Source organism: Delphinus delphis, chromosome 2 (assembly GCF_949987515.2).
Source record: "Delphinus delphis chromosome 2, mDelDel1.2, whole genome shotgun sequence".
NCBI lineage: Eukaryota > Metazoa > Chordata > Mammalia > Artiodactyla > Delphinidae > Delphinus > Delphinus delphis.
In genome coordinates, this window is record NC_082684.1 from 36,981,362 (window position 1) to 36,999,937 (window position 18,576).

At 40.8% G+C, this 18,576-nt stretch overlaps 1 protein-coding gene across 1 annotated transcript in view; it reads right to left on the reverse strand.

Moving 5' to 3' along the window:
* Nucleotides 1–18,576, reverse strand: part of FNTB (farnesyltransferase, CAAX box, subunit beta) — an 85,012-nt gene that overhangs the window by 15,850 nt on the left and 50,586 nt on the right. The window contains exons 7-8 of the mRNA XM_060004395.1: nt 8,015–8,101; nt 1,890–2,019 (exon numbers count right to left, since the gene is read on the reverse strand). Of these exons, the coding sequence (XP_059860378.1) occupies nt 1,890–2,019; nt 8,015–8,101 (217 nt within the window). The remainder of the gene's footprint in view (nt 1–1,889; nt 2,020–8,014; nt 8,102–18,576) is intronic.

Genomic DNA, 18,576 nt, shown 5'->3' on the forward strand with positions numbered 1-18,576 from the left:
AGGGTGTGGCCTCAAGGATGAGTAGAGCCAACTGGCTGAGCAGATAATATCTCCACTTCCCTCCCAGCCCCCCAAGGCAATTCCAGCCACCTGCCAGCGACTCACGGAGCAGCCTCACCAAACTGAAAGGTACAGAGTATGGTATTTCCCCTGTACCTACGTTCTTACTAGACTGAGTTCCTGAAAGGAGTCACTAAGGACCCTCTTCAGAAGGAGTCCAGCCCTCCTTTAATTAATAATTGTAGACTTTAGGTTATATCCCTGTTCAAAGTAACACCCACCCATAGAGAGTCACAATCCAAAATTCTTAAAAAGACACAGAAAAACTGCACTGCAGGTGCAGGCACTAACATATCCCCAGTCAGTCTTAAATGAACCAGCGCTTTAGGATTGATGCCATTTAATGAAGGCAGGCAAAGCATTACTCAAGAAAACGGGCACTACAGTAGGGAGTCCATTCTTCACTTTTACTTACCCCACAGATGAAGTGTTTCTAACCTAGACTAATTATTTTTTTCCAGTGCCTAAGTCCATGAATTTATTCTGTTTCCCGTGCCTATATGAATTCATAAAATCCTTCAAGTATGGGTCCTAGTTCTCCCAGAGCGAACAGAGGGGAGGGAGTAGTTTGGATAAGAAGGTCGCACCTACTATGTACCAGGCTGTTTATACCTGTTCTCTCATTTGACCTTCAAAGAACTGTTACTTCTACCTTACAGAGGAAAAAAAATGAAGTTAAAAGAGATTAGACCATTTTCCCAAGGTCATGCGGCTGTGAAGTGGCACAGACAGGGTTCAAATCCAGAACGCTGTTATTGTAACTGAGGCATCTACTTATTCCTTGTTTCTGCCTGGGAAATGGAGCTTTTATGTTTCACGCCTTGTTGGTGATCAGTTTTCAAAATGTCTGATAAACTCGAAATCTGTGCACAAAGTTGGCCATTTTGGCATAAACCTTCAAGGCTGTAAGAACCTTCAGGAAGAGTATGCTATAGGAGGCTTCCTAAAGGTGAGGACAAAATGCTGCTGGTCACATCTTATAGAGCATAATAGAAACTGTCTTGGAAGCTCAAGATGGGTCTCACAATGGTTCCTATGATGGGAACCTGACATCTGAACTTGGGGAGAGGAGATGAGTATCAGTGGCAGCTGGTTTGCTTTGAGGTCATGGTGAGGGAATAAATGCTTCCCCAAAGATAGCTCCTTCGTGGCTCTGTGTGTGTGTGTGTGTGTTTATGTACTAGGCCTCCAATGATAATTTAGCTATAATCTAACAAGTCCCTGAAGCTGACTGTGCTCTGAGTTCATTCTGAATATTGGGCAGGAGCTTGGAGTTGAGACATAAATGCCTGGGCCACCTGCTCTGTGCATTACCCGGCTGTGCCTAGCTCATGTCAAGGTAGTTACTAAACGTTCACATAGTGCAGCAGGTAATAAAAGCTCGGCTTCAAAATGCCTCAAAACTCTTCTCATAACTTCTTCTCCCAGGAGAATCTTTCCAAGGCACATGATAACCTCTAATTTTAAGAGGCTGAAGCTATACTTCTCTTTGAAGTAGGAGGAAGGTACTCTGGCCCATACCAGATGTCTGAGGGATTCAAGAAGCCTCTGGAATTGGCCTAACACACTGTACAGAAAGTTCAGAGCAGGAAGATGGAAAGGCAGGAAGAAGGGAACTGAAACCAAGCACAGATGTTCACCCCTTGCACTTTCTTGGTACAGTGCTGAGCACTCCAACAACTGCATCTGAAGCTTCGTTACAGGACTGTTAGTTCACAGCTCCAGGCAGGAACTGTTAGCCCTTCCCACAGCCAACCGTCCCTTCAGCCGGCATGCCTGAGCAGTCACATCTCAGGGCCTGAGAGGAAGACGGATCACCAAGTACTTACTAATAAGCTCTTCAAGTTCAAGAAGCGTTCCTTCTTGAGGATGACCAGTGCGGCCAGGCCACAGAAAGTATAGCCACCGTGGGCTTCCATCCCTGGCACCCCGCCAATTCCACCTTCCCAATTCTGACACCTGGAAGGAGATTGAGAAAAGCAGACTGAGTGTCAACCAACGAGCACAAGTGCAGGACCACCCTGGATGGCAAAGGATGAGTTTGCTTAGTTTAATGCAACTATATTCAATAGCTGTAACTATACTCAATAGCTGTAACTATATTCAATATCATGTAATAAACTATAATGGAAAAGAATATATATATAAGACTGAATCACTTTGTTGTACACCAGAAATTAACACATTATAAACCAACTATACTTCTATTAAAAAAACAAACAACATTGCAACTATGAATGGAAAGATGCTAATTAACTTTTAGAAATGCCTTTTCCTCAAAAAAAAAAAAGGAAACTCAGACATAGTCTACTAATGTAACAAACACAGTACCTCAAATCATTACTTTTTGGAAAAAGTTATATAATCATACGTATAGTGAGATAACCATCAGGTTAAAATAAAATTGAAAAATAACTGCTAATTCTGGTTATCTTTCAGTACAGGTCTATTGCTGATATTTTTCCTCTTTATTTTTCTGTATTTTCAAAAAGTTTCTATAGTGAAAATACATACCTTTATAACCATTCAAAGTAAACTTATTTTTTTAAATTACAATTTCCTACATTTTCAAATTACTTTATTATCATAGTAATTATTTGGGATTAGACTATATATTTAAGAGTGTATTTTCTAGTCATAAAAACATGAGTAATCTTTGGCTCAGCAATATAGGGTCATTTCTAGGAATTAATCTTATAAAGTAAGTAAGAAATGTGTTCAAAAGTCAGATTGTAAGAATGTTTACTGTATTCCCATTTATAACAGTGAAATATCAGAAACAACTCAGAAGCTCAACAGTAAGGGACTCGTTATATAAATTATGGTATATCCGTATAACAGAACACTACAGTCGTTTAAAATAATGCTACAGAAGTATACTTAAAAATGTTCCAAATACATTACATGAAAAAGTTATAAAATGGTAATATACTGCATGATTTTTCTGGAATTCCGGAAACATATACAGCAAATGAGCGGTTAGTGGTGGATTACAAGCAGTTAGATTTTCTTTTTGCTTGTTTATAATAAACATGTTTTATCTGTGAAATAAGAGATTTTCTTTTCAGTATATTTTCATATAACATAGAATTTTACTTCCAATGATCTACAGGTATGTACATAGAGTCACACTCCCTACAGGTGTGTCTGCCTCACAAATCCTGACAGGTGCACAGGTGGATGAGCACTTAATCCAACTTCCGGGTAGAAGAGAAAGGAACCTGTAACACCTCCTGTCTTCCAGGTACCTCTCGTTAAAGGAGAGGCCTTGGGAACTCAGAGGCCCTTTTCAGAGAGGCCCAAGATCCCGGGAGATCACAGCAGAGTGCTGAGTGAAGAGCTGGCTACCATCCCCTGAACAGATTCTTCAGCATCCTCTATCCCCTAACCCCACCACCACCCAAAGACACACAATCCAAGTTTTCTTTCCAGTGCATTTGGCTTCATGGCGCACAGGAACAGCTCAAGTTTGAAAGGTCTGATGAGTGAAGAACATGCAAAGGACCTCTGAATTTTTTTTTTCTTAACTTACCTTTAAAAATGTTTTTTGAGTTAAAAAAAAAACAAAACAGTATAAAAGAATAAGCAATAAAAAGTTACAACTGCTGAGCCTGGCCTCCTAGTTCCTCTCACCAGCTGAGTTTCTATGTCTCAGTCCCTCTTTCTCTCCACACATACACGCATGCACACACACACAATATACATTTATTTACATATTCTACTTTCCATCCCTGTTTTTACATGCATGAGAGCAATTTAGTAAAATTCTTTGGGAGTATCTTCTAGTTAAATATAACTGATTGAACACAAGAGTCCAGTAAAATGAAAGTAAAGGAATTTTAAAAAAGGATAAACCCACAAGGGTAAAGAGAATAGGAGAGGATATGAATACAGACAGGAGATAACAAAATTGTGAAAGCTGGAAAAGGAGAGAGGTAAGACGTAACTGACTTAACAGAACCGACAAAACTACACCAGCCCTGGGAGGAAAGGAGGGAAGAAGAAATAGAAAGCAAGGTGATATGTTCCAATGACAAGCCGGGGGACACAAGGTACCCCTAAAGTGGGATGAGTTTGAACCAAGTTGACTGGTGGTAAATTTATAAGAGAATCAGCTATACCTCCAGGTACCCAGCAGAAGATGGGAGGTTTCAGGGGCTGAATGAAGAGGAACTGAATTCCAGGATTTCCAGCACAGCTGAGAGCAGGTGGAGACACTGTGCTGAGCAGGGGGATTAAGTGAGTCTAAGATCTGAGCACAAGCACCCTCAACCCCTTTCCCTATTAGTATTTCACAAAGCTGGCCGCTAACTTCATACCCCAACCAGGAATCTGGAAGATTCTTCTCTAGGGAAATGGATAAGCCCAAGGGAAAAACCCTACAGATATTGATATATGAGAATCCCCCCATGAATGGCTGCATCCCAGCCCACCGTGGCACACACAGTTTTTTTAGCACCTGACACTTAAATATGAACACCAGAGATTTGAGCAAAGTCTCTTACGTGAAAGAGACTTTTATGTAAAATATGAAACAAAAATAAGACAAATAAACAAAAATAAATTGGAGGAAATAATGTAGGGAGCAGAAGTAAACTTTAAGTTATATCTTTAGATAAAATATTATATACAAAATAAAAACACTGCAAGGACAAATAGCCCTGAAACAAGAACAGGAGAGAATATAAAAAGGAAGTATTCTTTATAAATGGAGATTAAAAGTTAAAATAGAACTGCAGAAATAAAAACTCAACAGAGGGATTAGAAGATAAAAGGTAAGGGAATCTCTTAGAAAGCACAATAAGAAAGATGAAGAGATGAAAGATAGGCAAAAAGTTTTTGAAAAATTAGAAGACCAATTCCACTTATTGGATGTTATAAAAAGAGCAAACAAAGAAAATGGAGGGGAAGAAGTTATCAAAGAAATAATAAAGCTTCTTGGAAGTAAAGCACATGTAATTCTAGATTGAAGATAACTGCTGAGTGCCCAGCACAATGAATGCAAAAAGAAATCCATATCATGGTTCATCATCATGAATTTTTCAAACAGCAAGAATAAGAGAAACAAAACAAAAACAACAATGGATTGGGAATACAGTAGATTGGGAGGCAGTAAAGCACAGTGGTTACCCTAACAGGTTTTGGTCACTTAATTTCTTTGTATTTTAGCTTAATGTCATATTCAATATCCCATCACTTGCTATATAGGGAAACTATGGCATGGAGAAGTTAATTTGTCCAAGGCACAAAGCTAATAAATGACAAAACTGGGCTTCAAACCCAGGCAGTCAGAATTTCACATCTAGTTAAGGGCCTAACAAACCAATCCTGCAAATAACTATATACTCTGGACAAAACACACGAAAACAACTTCCTGAGGGCTCAGCAAACTGAAAAAAGCTGGGGATTTGAAAGTTGGAGCAGTCCGTCCCTCCCCTCCCCCACCCTATTTTTTTTCTTCCTGATTTGCCCTGAGGATGGCTACAGTCACCTAACAGTGGCAGCAGCAGGTCAGGGGAAGGCAGCTGAAGCTAACAGAAGGCCCACCATGTTTCTGGCAAGAAGAACCAGGCTGACAGTAATTGAGGAGGAATCCCAGAAAGAGGAGAGCCAGAGGAGGAAAACCCAAATTCCATGTTTAAACTTTGCTTAAAATTTTACCTGACCCTGAATCACACATGCATTGGGCAAACTGAAAGCAGCTTCTGACCAAGAACTGATCCAAGACCTGAGCCCCTGCCCACTGCAGGTGTGTCTAACCAAGTTGATTGCCTGCTAAAGGAAAAATATCAACACTCTTTAAAGCAATCTAACAGAATCCAATCTCTGCAATATAACATCACAATGTCCAGGGTACAGTCCAAAGATTACTTGACGTAGACACTCAGGCAAGTGAGACATGTCAACTCCAAGACAGCCAGATGTTGAAATGACCAGGCAAGAATTTTAAAGTAGATATTATAATTTTATATTTACCTTAGTGAAGTGAAGAAAAATACACTTGTAATGAATGAAAAGATGGGAAATCTCAACTGAGAAAAACAGAAAGTATAAAAAAGAACCAAACCCAGGTAGTCCAGAGCAAAAGGCTATATACTCTCAATCTTTAAACTATCGCTCTCTTACTATTCAGTATTACATATCAAATCCTCAGTAAATGCTGGTTACCATTATTATCAGCCTTTCTAACAATGACACTGGTAGCCAAAAGATAATGGAGCAGTGCTTAAAAATTTTGAAGGAATACAATTGATCCAGTTTCCAATTGAGAAGTCTCTAACCAAATAAACTATAAATCAAGTAGGAGACTAGAATAAAAATACATGCAAAATCTTTAAAACGTACCGCCGAAGTTCTCTTATTGGGGATCTGTTGGAATACGATATGTGATTCATTAAAATGAGTGAGTAAACCAGGAAAAAGGAGGATGGGGCTTTAACAAAGCAGAGAAGTGAAGTGAATTTCCTGCTGAAAGGAAGCTGCTGGATGCCTGCTGTGCAGCAAGCTGAGAGCAATCTGTCCAGTCTGTAGCAGGAGGGCAGAGGCCCCAGGAGGGATAACTCAAAACGCACGTGCACACACACACACACACACACACACACACACACACAAAAGAGAACTGATACATTACCTGAAGTGTTTAACTGTATTGAGAATAATTTTATAGCTCTGGCAGAAAATTCGGGAATTAAGAGGTAATAATTAATTCCAGGAAAGTAAAAGTTATACATAAAAGTAAATATGGGGCTTCCCTGGTGGCGCAGTGGTTGAGAGTCTGCCTGCCAATGCAGGGGACACGGGTTCGTGCCCCGGTCCGGGAAGATCCCACATGCCGCGGAGCGGCTGGGCCCATGCCGCTGAGCCTGCACTCCGCAGTGGGAGAGGCCACAACAGTGAGAGGCCCGCGTACCGCAAAAAAAAAAAAAAAAAAGTAAATATGATCATAGTATCTCATTTGGTTTAGCTGAAAATTGTATTTTCATAGTAGTAAGTACTACTTTGATAAAAATTAAAATGTAAAAAATAAAATACAGCTTGGATATAATTCCTCAATAATACATATAAATCTACTATACCTTTTTTTAAAATTATGAAATAATTTGAAGGATCCATGAAAGTATAGCAAATAATATCTAGAACATACATGTACCTAACACCTAGCTTTGATTTAGCCGTATGCATTTCAGGTTTTTTTTATTTTAAACAAACAATTACAGATACAACTGAAGTCTCCTGAGTAGAAGTACAGACCTCCCTTAATCTCATTTTCTTTACTTTCTCCCCCGAAGTAAGCACCATCCTGAATTTGGTGTTTATCCTTCCCAGCATGTTTTTATATTACTACATGTGATTCTTCCCATAAACAGCATAGAATTGTTTTGCATGTTTTCAAATTTTAAGCAAATGTGATCTGCATGTTTTCTTTAACATCCTTTTTTTTCCTCAGCAGTGTTTTTGAGACTCACCCATATTGATACGTGTAGCTCTAGTTCATTCATTTTAATTGCTATATTATATTTCAATATGACTACACCACAACTCACTTATCCATCTTGTGCTTGTGAACATTTAATCTGTTTTCAGCGTTTTACTATTATAAACAAGTCCTATGCTTGTCTCTTTCATGCATGTGGTGTGATTTTCTGGAGAAGTGGAATTTTGGGGTCATCAGCAAGGGCATCTTTGAGATATTTCCAAATTGCTCTCCAAACTGGTTGAACTCCATTTAGACTCTGACCAATACTGTTTACCCAAGGTTTTGATCCTTGCCAATCACATTAAAGAAAGTTTGGAAAAAAAGAAAACTTTTAAAGTATGTTTGAAATGCACAATCCTTCAACCCAGACATCTCTTGTAATTTTATATTCCCTTCTCTGGTCCTTCTACACTTTATTTTTCAGAAGTCTTGACCGCCTGCTGTCTAAGAGGCAGGACAAATCTCAGCTTCTCTCACCTTGCGATCCATTCAGCAGTGCCCTCAAACAGGTCTGGAGTGATGATGTTGGTCAGAGAAGCTACTGAGGCAGCACAGTACGCACTTCTGGAAGGACAGAAATAGAGGGGGAAGTGTTAAGCTTTAAGGAGGAGCTTGAACAAGGCTCACTGAACTTTTTGGACGGATTGCTCTCTGCCTCGTAAGCTGTAATCACTGCCTGGCCTCACTCCAAGCCCATGGCCAGTCCTCCTGGGTCTCCAACCAGGAGCTCTGACATTCTATTTCAATAGAGTTGCTCATGGCACAGCCTCAGTGAAAGAACATGACATTCTATTCTCCCTACCTCCACATGGTCAAATCTACACCAGATGAAATAACAGCCATCACAATTCCTGTCGACAGTGAGTTCAGCTCTTCCTTCAAAGACCTACAACGGCTCCCCAAATTCCATGCTGTCATTCAGGTATTTCTGACATGCTCATTCAGTTGTCAGTACTGTTTTTAGATCCAGGACTTGTCTGTTTACGGCATGGACAAGCTAAAGGTTAACTGTATCTTTTCCAAACAGACACAACTCCACAGCAGGCCGCCAGACCACTCTGGCTGCTTAGACCAGGCAAGAGGGACCGAAATGTATGAGCCCACTCAGGTCCATTCCTTAGGCTTCTAGAGCAAGAAAAGGGTTTTGATTTCAAGCGTCCCACCAGTACACACACACACACACACACACACACACACACACACACACACACTCTTTAAAGGGAAAAGAAAGAACATGTCTTTTTTCCCCCCCCATGTTATCCTACATGATTTGGAATAATTCTTGCCATTCCATTCTGCCAGCCCTAATTCTTCTCAGGACACCTTTTATTTCAGCTGATCCCTCTATTATGGAACACGTCTACAAACTGTCTTTTCTTCCCTTCCAGGGTCTTTTCAAACATCCGACATCTCAGCTCTGTTTTATGAAGACAAAACCAGTTTGTTCCAATTCTGTTTACAGATCCTTTTTCTAAGGGCTCCTCAGGAACATAAAAGGGAGGAGAGAGAAGGGTCCAGCTTCCGTATTGTCCAATATGGACATAACACTGAGCCAAGTGCACTGGGGCTTTCCAGTGAGCCGCAGGCATCATTCTCCTCCCAGCACTTTTATCAGCCTGCTCACGCTGGCCAAAGGCACAGCAGAGGCTGAGTTATACCAGCAGGCATCAGAAGCATGGAGAGTCCTTTCTGCCAAATGTTACCATCTACCATAAGCTAAATTCAAAAGCCTGACCTAACTGCTCTCAGGTCTCAAGCCTCTCAAAGGGCTTCAAGGGTATTTGCTCTTGAATCCGAACATAACCTCTGAGGTGGGGAGGTGGCGGACACAGGGCGGTCGCCTCATAAATGGAAGAACTGAGACCTGCTGCCAGATCTCACGCTGAGACTGAGAGCAAACAAAACACACCTTTTTCGAGCATCTTCTTCCTCTCTCCCTCTATCCAGTCGTCACATCTCTCAGATTTGTCCACTACCCTCCATCCTCTCTGCTGTTACCCAAATCCAAGTCACCATTAACCTGGGTCAGTTTCCCTCTAGCCCTGAAGCCAGAGGATTTTCACTAAAACACTACAATCTATTCACTGTAACTGCAGAACTTCTAATAAAATACAAATCAGACTGTGTCACTCCCTACTTACAACTTGTCAGTGGCTTCCCACTACCCTTAAAATAAACTCCAGCCTTCTCAAGACTTCGGGGCCCCTTGGGCTATTCCCGGCCTGGCCGTCCAGCTTCATTTCTCCCCCTGCCCACCAGGCCTCTGCACTTCAGCCACACTGAACTTCTCCTTTCCTGAACACACTCTATGCTCTGTCGCCAAAACTTTTGCAAATGCTGGGTCCCTATCTCCCCACTACCCGCCCAGAATGCTTCCGGTTATATAACCTAGATTAGGAGGTCAGGAGTACATAACTGCTCCTTTCTTAAGAACTGAGAAAAAAATGGTGCTTGCTATGAGCTCATTGCAACTGGATTACTGGCAGTCCACAGGAGCTGTGAATGCCGGAATAAGCTCATCTCAGAAACTGGAAGGAGTTGTGATAGACCTGAAAGATCAAGAGACCAGTTCTGCCTAACCCAGAATGAGACAAGCTAGCCTCCAGATGCCAAACTGTCCCCATCAACTGCTGCTTCTCTTCAGGTCAAATCCACTCAACAGCACTCAGGAGTAACTGCTGATGCTTCCAGGCAAAGACAATTAAAGGAAGACAAAGTGAAAAGTGATGGAACTGGGGCACTAGAAACCACACAAAGCAGGGAAACTGCACGAGACCTGCTAGGTTTCATCCATCATTCACATCTTTAATCCTCTGTAAATGAAAAGCATGGCTCGAATGGCAGAACATTACCAGAGGAGCTCGGGTAGAGGAGGAATAGGGCTACAGTGCTCTTCAATGAAACAAACATTTTTTATGTCTAGCAGATATGAATAAGAAAACAGAAGGAGAGAAAGACAGACAAGATGAAAAAGCAGAGGGCTATGTACCAGATGAATGAACAAGATAAAACCCCAGAAAAACAACTAAATGAAATGGAGATAGGCAATCTTCCAGAAAAAGAATTCAGAATAATGATAGTGAAGATGATCCAGGACCTCGGAAAAAGAACGGAGGCAAAGGTCGAGAAAGATGCAAGAAATGTTTAACCAAGACCTAGAAGAATTAAAGAACAAACAAACAGAGATAAACAATACAATAACTGAAATGAAAACTACACTAGAAGGAATCAATAGCAGAATAACTGAGGCAGAAGAATGGATAACTGACCTGGAAGACAGAATGGTGGAATTCACTGCTGGGGAACAGAATAAAGAAAAAAGAATGAAAAGAAATGAAGACAGCCTAAGAGACCTCTGGGACAACATTAAATGCAACAACATTCACATTATAGGGGTGTCAGAAGGAGAAGAGAGAAAGGACCTGAGAAAATATTTGAAGAGATTATAGTCAAAAACTTCCCTAACATGGGAAAGAAAATAGCCACCCAAGTGCAGGAAGTGCAGAGAGTCCCATACAGGATAAACCCAAGAAGAAACACGCCAAGACACATGGTAATTAAATTGGTAAAAATTAAAGACAAAGAAAAATTACTGAGAGCAGCAAGGGAAAAACGACAAATAACATACAGGGGAACTCCCATAAGGTTAACAGCTGATTTCTCAGCAGAAACTCTACAAGCCAGAAAGGAGTGGCATGATATACTTAAAGTGATGAAAAGGAAGAACCTACAACAAAGATTACTCTACCCAGCAAGGATCTCATTCAGATTCGATGAAGAAATCAAAAGCTTTACAGACAAGCAAAAGCTAAGAGAATTCCGCACCACCAAACCAGCTCTACAACAAATGCTAAAGGAACTTCTCTAAGTGGGAAACACAAGAGAAGAAAAGGACCTACAAAAACAAACCGAAAACAATTAAGAAAATGGTCATAGGAACATACATATTGATAATTACCTTAAACGTGAATGGATTAAATGGTTCAACCAAAAGACACAGGCTTGATGAATGGATACAAAAACAAGACCCATATATATGCTGTCTACAAGAGACCCACTTCAGACCTAGGGACACATACAGACTCAAAGTACGGGGATGGAGAAAGATACTCCATGCAAATGGAAATCAAAAGAAAGCTGGAGTAGCAATACTCATATCAGATAAAATAAACTTTAAAATAAAGAATGTTACAAGAGACAAGGAAGGACATTATGTAATGATCAAGGGATCAATCCAAAAAGAAGATATAACAATTATAAATATATATGCACCCGACACAGGTGCACCTCAATACATAAGGCAACTGCTAACAGCTATAAAAGAGGAAATTGACAGCAACACAGTAATTGTGGGGGACTTTAACACCTCACTTACACCAATGGACACATCATCCAAATAGAAAATTAATAAGGAAACACAAGCTTTAAATGACACAATAGACCAGATAGATTTAATTGATATTTATAGGACATTCCATCCAAAAACAGCAGATTACACTTTCTTCTCAAATGTGCACGGAACATTCTCCAGGATAGATCACATCATGGGTCACAAATCAAGCCTCAGTAAATTTAAGAAAATTGAAATCATATCAAGCGTCCTTTCTGACCACAACGCTATGAGATTAGAAATCAATTACAGGGAAAAAAAACGTAAAAAACACAAACACATGGAGGCTAAACAGTATGTTATTAAATAACCAAGAGATCACTGAAGAAATCAACAAGGAAATCAAAAAATACCTAGAGACAAATGACAATCAAAACACGACAATCCGGGCTTCCCTGGTGGCGCAGTGGTTGAGAGTCTGCCTGCTGATGCAGGGGACACGGGTTCGTGCCCCGGTCCGGGAAGATCCCACATGCCGCGGAGCGGCTGGGTCCGTGAGCCACGGCCGCTGAGCCTGCGCGTCCGGAGCCTGTGCTCCGCAACGGGAGAGGACACAACAGTGAGAGGCCCGCGAACCACAAAAAAAAAAAAAAAAGATAAAAACGACAATCCAAAACATACGGGATGCAGCAAAAGCAGTTCTAAGACGGAAGTTTATAGCTATACAAGCCTACCTCAAGAAACAAGAAAAGTCTCAAATAAACAATCTAACATTACACCTAAAGGAACTAGAGAAAGAAGAACAAACAAAACACAAAGTTAGCAGAAGGAAAGAAATCATAAAGACCAGAGCAGAAATAAATGAAATAGAAACAAAGAAAACAATAGCAAAGATCAATAAAACTAAAAGCTGGTTCTTTGAGAAGATAAACAAAATTGATAAACCATTAGTCAGACTCATCAAGAGGGAGAGGACTCAAATCAATAAAATTAGAAATGAAAAAGGAGAAGTTACAACAGACACCGCAGAAATACAAAGCATCATAAGAGACTACTACAAGCAGTGTTACGCCAATAAAACGGACAACCTGGAAGAAATGGAAAAATTCTTAGAAAGGTATAACCTTCCAAGACTGAACCAGGAAGAAATAGAAAATATGAACAGACCAATCGCAAGTAATGAAATTGAAGCTGTGATTTAAAATCTTCCAACAAACAAAAGTCCAGGACCAGATGGCTTTACAGGTGAAATCTATCAAACATTTAGAGAAGAGCTAACATCCATCCTTCTCAAACTCTTCCAAAAAATTGCAGAGGAAGGAAAACTCCCAAATTCATTCTATGAGGCCACCATCACCCTGATACCAAAACCAGACAAAGATATTACAAAAAAAAAAATTACAGACCAATATCACTGATGAATATAGATGCAAAAATCCTCAACAAAATACTAGCAAACAGAATCCAACAACACGTTAAAAGGAATCATACACCATGGTCAAGTGAGATTTATCACAGAGATGCAAGGATTCTTCAATATATGCAAATCAATCAATGTGATACACCATATTAAAAAATTGAAGAATAAAAACCATATGTTCATCTCAATAGATGCAGAAAAAGTTTCTGACAAAATTCAACACCCATTTATGATAAAAACTCTCCGGAAAGTGGGCATAGAGGGAACCTACTTAAACATAATAAAGGCCATATATGACAAACCCACAGCAAACATCCTTCTCAATGGTGAAAAACTGAAAGCATTTCCTCTAAGATCAGGAACAAGACAAGGATGTCCACTCCCACCACTATTATTCAACATAGTTTTGGAAGTCCTAGTCATGGCAATCAGAGAAGAAAAAAGAAATAAAAGGAATACAAATTGGAAAAGAAGTAAAACTGTCACTGTTTGAAGATGACATGATACTATACATAGAGAATCCTAAACATGCCACCAGAAAACTACTAGAGCTAATCAATGGATTTGGTAAAGTTGCAGGATACAAAATTAATGCACAGAAATCTCTCGCATTCCTATACACTAATGATGAAAAATCTGAAAGAGAAATTAAGGAAACACTCCCATTTACCACTGCAACAAAAAGAATAAAATACCTAGGAATAAACCTACCTAGGGAGACCAAAGACCTGTATGCAGAAAACTATAAGACACTGATGAAAGAAATTAAAGATGATACCAACAGATGGAGAGATATACCATGTTCTTGGATTGGAAGAAGCAGTATTGTGAAAATGACTATACTACCCAAAGCAATCTACAGATTCAATGCAACCCCTATCAAATTACCAATGGCATTTTTTACAGAACTACAACAAAAAATCTTAAAATTTGTATGGAGACACAAAAGACCCCGAATAGCCAAAGCAGTCTTGAGGGGAAAAAATGGAGCTGGAGGAATCAGACTCCCTGACTTCAGACTATACTACAAAGCTACAGTAATCAAAACAACATGGTACTGGCACAAAAACAGAAAAATAGATCAATGGAACAGGATAGAAAGCCCAGAGATAAACCCACGCACCTATGGTCAACTAATCTTTGACAAAGAAGGCAAGGATATACAATGGAGAAAAGACAGCCTCTTCAATAAGTGGTGCTGGGATAACTGGACAGCTACATGTAAAAGAACGAAATTAGAACACTCCCTAACACCATATACAAAAATAAAGTCAAAATGGGTTAGAGACCTAAATGTAAGACCGGGCACTATAAAACTCTTAGAGGAAAACATAGGAAGAATGTTTGACATAAATCACAGCAAAATATTTTTTGAACCACCTCCTAGAGTAATGGAAATAAAAACAAAAATAAACAAATGGGACCTAATGAAACTTCAAAGCTTTTGCACAGCAAAGGAAACCATAAACAATATGGAAAGACAACCCTCAGAATGGGAGAAAATATTTGCAAGCGAATCAACAGACAAAGGAGTAATCTCCAATATATATAAACAGCTCATGCAGCTCAGTATTAAAATAACAAACAACCTAATCGAAAAATGGGCAGAAGACCTAAATAGACATTTCTCCAATGAAGACATACAGATGGCCAAGAAGCACATGAAAAGCTGCTCAACATCACTACTTATTAGAGAAATGCAAATCAAAACTACAGTGAGGGGCTTCCCTGGTGGCGCAGTGGTTGAGAGTCCGCCTGCCGATGCAGGGGACACGGGTTTGCGCCCCGGTCCGGGAAGATCCCACATGCCGCGGAGCGGCTGGGCCCGTGAGCCATGGCCACTGAGCCTGTGCGTCCGGAGCCTGTGCTCTGCAACGGGAGAGGCCACACAGTGAGAGGCCCGCATAGAGCAAAAAAAAAAAAAAAAAAAGATAAAAAAAACTACAGTGAGGTATCACCTCACACCAGTTAGAATGGGCATCATCACAAAATCTACAAACAACAAATGCTGGAGAGGGTGTGGAGAAAAGGGAACCCTCTTGCACTGTTGGTAGGAATGTAAATTGATACAGCCACCTTGGAGAACAGTACGGAGGTTCCTTAAAGAACTAAAAATAGAATTACCATATGACCCAGCAATCCCACTACTGGGCATATATCCAGAGAAAACCATAATTCAAAAAGACACATGCAGGCTTCCCTGGTGGCGCAGTGGTTAAGAATCCTCCTGCTAATGCAGGGGACACGGGTTCGAGCCCTGGTCTGGGAAAATCCCACATGCCATGGGGCAACTAAGCCCGTGCGCCACAACTACTGAACCTGAGCTCTACAGCCTGTAGGCCACAACTAATGAGCCCACGTGCCACAACTACTGAAGCCTGCGCGCCTAGAGCCCATGCTCCGCAACAAGAGAAGCCACAACGATGAGAAGCCTGTGCACAGCAACTAAGAGTAGCCCCTGCTCACTGCAGCTAAAGCCCACGCACATCAACGAAGACCCAACACAGCCAAAAATAAATAAATTTATTTATTTATTAAAAAAAAAAAAGACACATGCACCTCAATGTTCATTGAAGCACTATTTACAATAGCCAGGTCATGGAAGCAACCTAACTACCCATCAACAGACAAATAGATAAAGAAGATGTGGTACATATATAGAATGGAATATTACTCAGCCATAAAAAGGAACGAAATTGGGTCATGTGTAGAGACGTGGATGCATCTAGAAACTGTCATACAGAATGAAGTAAGTCAGAAAGAGAAAAACAAATATCGTATATTAACGCATATATGTGGAACCTAGAAAATGGTACAGATGAACCAGTTTGCAGAGCAGAAATCGAGACACAGATGTAGAGAACAAACGTATGGACACCAAGAGGGGAAAGCGGCAGAGGGGTGGTGGTGGTGGTGTGATGAATTGGGCGATTGGGATTGACATGTATACACTGATCTGTATAAAATGGATAACTAATAAAAATAAATAAATAAAAAATAAACATACACAGGTTATTTGTGAGTAAAAAAACAAACAAACAAAAAACAAAGTATTGGGTCTCTTTGAACTCCAGAATTCAATGGACACCTCTTGCAGGAAAAAAAAAGAAAACAGAAGGAAACCGGCGCCAGAACGAGTAAGTTAGAGAGTAATCATATCTGAAAAAGGTATGTGATAAAATGCCAAAGCAATCTTGCCAGGGTTTCTTTGCTTTCACCTATAATCTCAGGAAACTTTAAAAAGCTAAATTTGGAGTACTTGTAGAACAGGATGAAAATGTAGTGACCAAGAGGGGGAAAACAGGGCTTCTCTGGTGGCGCAGTGGTTGAGAGTCCGCCTGCCGATGCAGGGGACACGGGTTCGTGCCTCGGTCTGGGAAGATCCCACATGCCGCGGAGCGGCTGGGCCCATGAGCCATGGCCGCCGAGCCTGCGCGTCCGGAGCCTGTGCTCCGCAACGGGAGAGGCCACAACGGTGAGAGGCCCACGTACCGCAAAAAAAAAAAAAAAAAACAAGAGGGGGAAAACATTTTTTAACTTTTTTCTTAAGACGTCAACACAATACTGCTTTTCCTCAATAATTATATTGGCTTCACTGGCATACACAGTGTAAAAACAAGACCACAGGCCCAAAAGGGAGTGTCCCTTGTGCTAAACTCCACATTGCCAAACCGTGACCTCATTATGGTTTCTGCCCTCCCAGAAATGGAATCTTAAACCCGTCAATCAGGAATCACCTGACGAGCAGCGGTGAGGGAATCTGCCTGGTGGACATAGCCAACCCGCTTTTTTTCCTGGTTTAACTTCCTTGTCCCTGCTCCCTTCTGCCCATAAAAGTTTCTCATTTTGTACAGCTCCCCAGGGCTCCTTTCTGTGTGCTAGATGGGATGCTGCCTCATTCAAATCAATCTTTGCTCAAATAAATTCATAGAATTGTTAATGGGACTCCATTTATCTTTTAACAACAGATACCGGGATACTGTGATATAAGAAGAAATACGTATTTGGTCTTCCCCTCAGCACAGAGCTCATAAAACCCGTTTGGAATTTCCCGACTGATGGGCGATAGGAGAGTCTTGTTATTCATAAAATGCGCCCTTCGACCACACCTGAGTTTATGCTAATGAGGTGACTCCTGGAGGATGGGGGCTGGTTGCCAGAGGCACCAACCATGGAATTTGAGGGTTGGAACTTTCAGGCCCACTCTCCAGAAGACTGAGTTAATCACCCAGTGGCCGATGAGTTCATCAATCATGCCTACATAGTGAAGCCTCCATAAAAACCCTAGATGAAGGAGTCTGGGGAGCTTCTGGGCTGTGGACGCACCCCTGTGCCTGCTGGGAGGGTGGAACATCCCAACGTCACGGGGACACAAATCCCTACGCTTGGACATTTCCAGCCCTCACTCTATATACCCCTTCATGTGGCTGTTCATTTGTATCCTTTATGACATCCTTTATAATAAACTAGTTAAACAGTAAAAAATTCTCCTGAGTATTCTGAGCTCTCCTAGCAAATTACTAAAATGAGGAGGGGGTCGTAGGAACCCCTGGTTTGTAGCCAAGTCAGGCAGAAGTGTGGGTAACTTGGGAACCCACTACTTGTGACCACTGTCTGAGATGGGGGCAGTCTTGTGGGACTGAGCCCTTAACCTGTGACGTGTGCTAACTCTGGGTAGTCAGGGTCGGAACTGTTTAATACGAGGAAAAAACACCCCGACATTTCATGTCAGAAGCGTTGGGAGTAGAGAGACAGTTCTCCAGGTACCTAGGTTCCCAGATACCTGGTCTACTTACAGACAAAAGAATATCCTTCACTGAAGGTCTTTGCAGCTCGTTACCTACTTTTATCTGCAACGTGTTTTGTGCTCCACAACTTTCATGTTTTTTTCTTCCCCTACACTTTCAAACCAATAGTTAAGCCAGAATATTAATCAACTTGTGTAGAGGAAAATACATTTACAAATAGGCAATAAGATGGCTTTGATACAGAAACCTCATAAAAAATGTATTTATCAGACTAAAGAAGAATAATCTGGTATAAAATCTCAATGATCCACACTGCCTTTGAGTAATGACTAATTCAGTGAATTCCCTATATGCTTCATAGGCAACCTCCTGCCAGGTGAGTAAACTACTTGCTAGGTACTTGTAATTCTTGAGAAAAATGATCATTTTGAGCCAGCTGGTTCCATCAGTTCATGCAACTGTTTGTCATACACCCTACTGGCCCCTAAGAGTTTCTGCACCACCCAAAGCAATTCTCACACAGTTGTTAAACATTCTCATG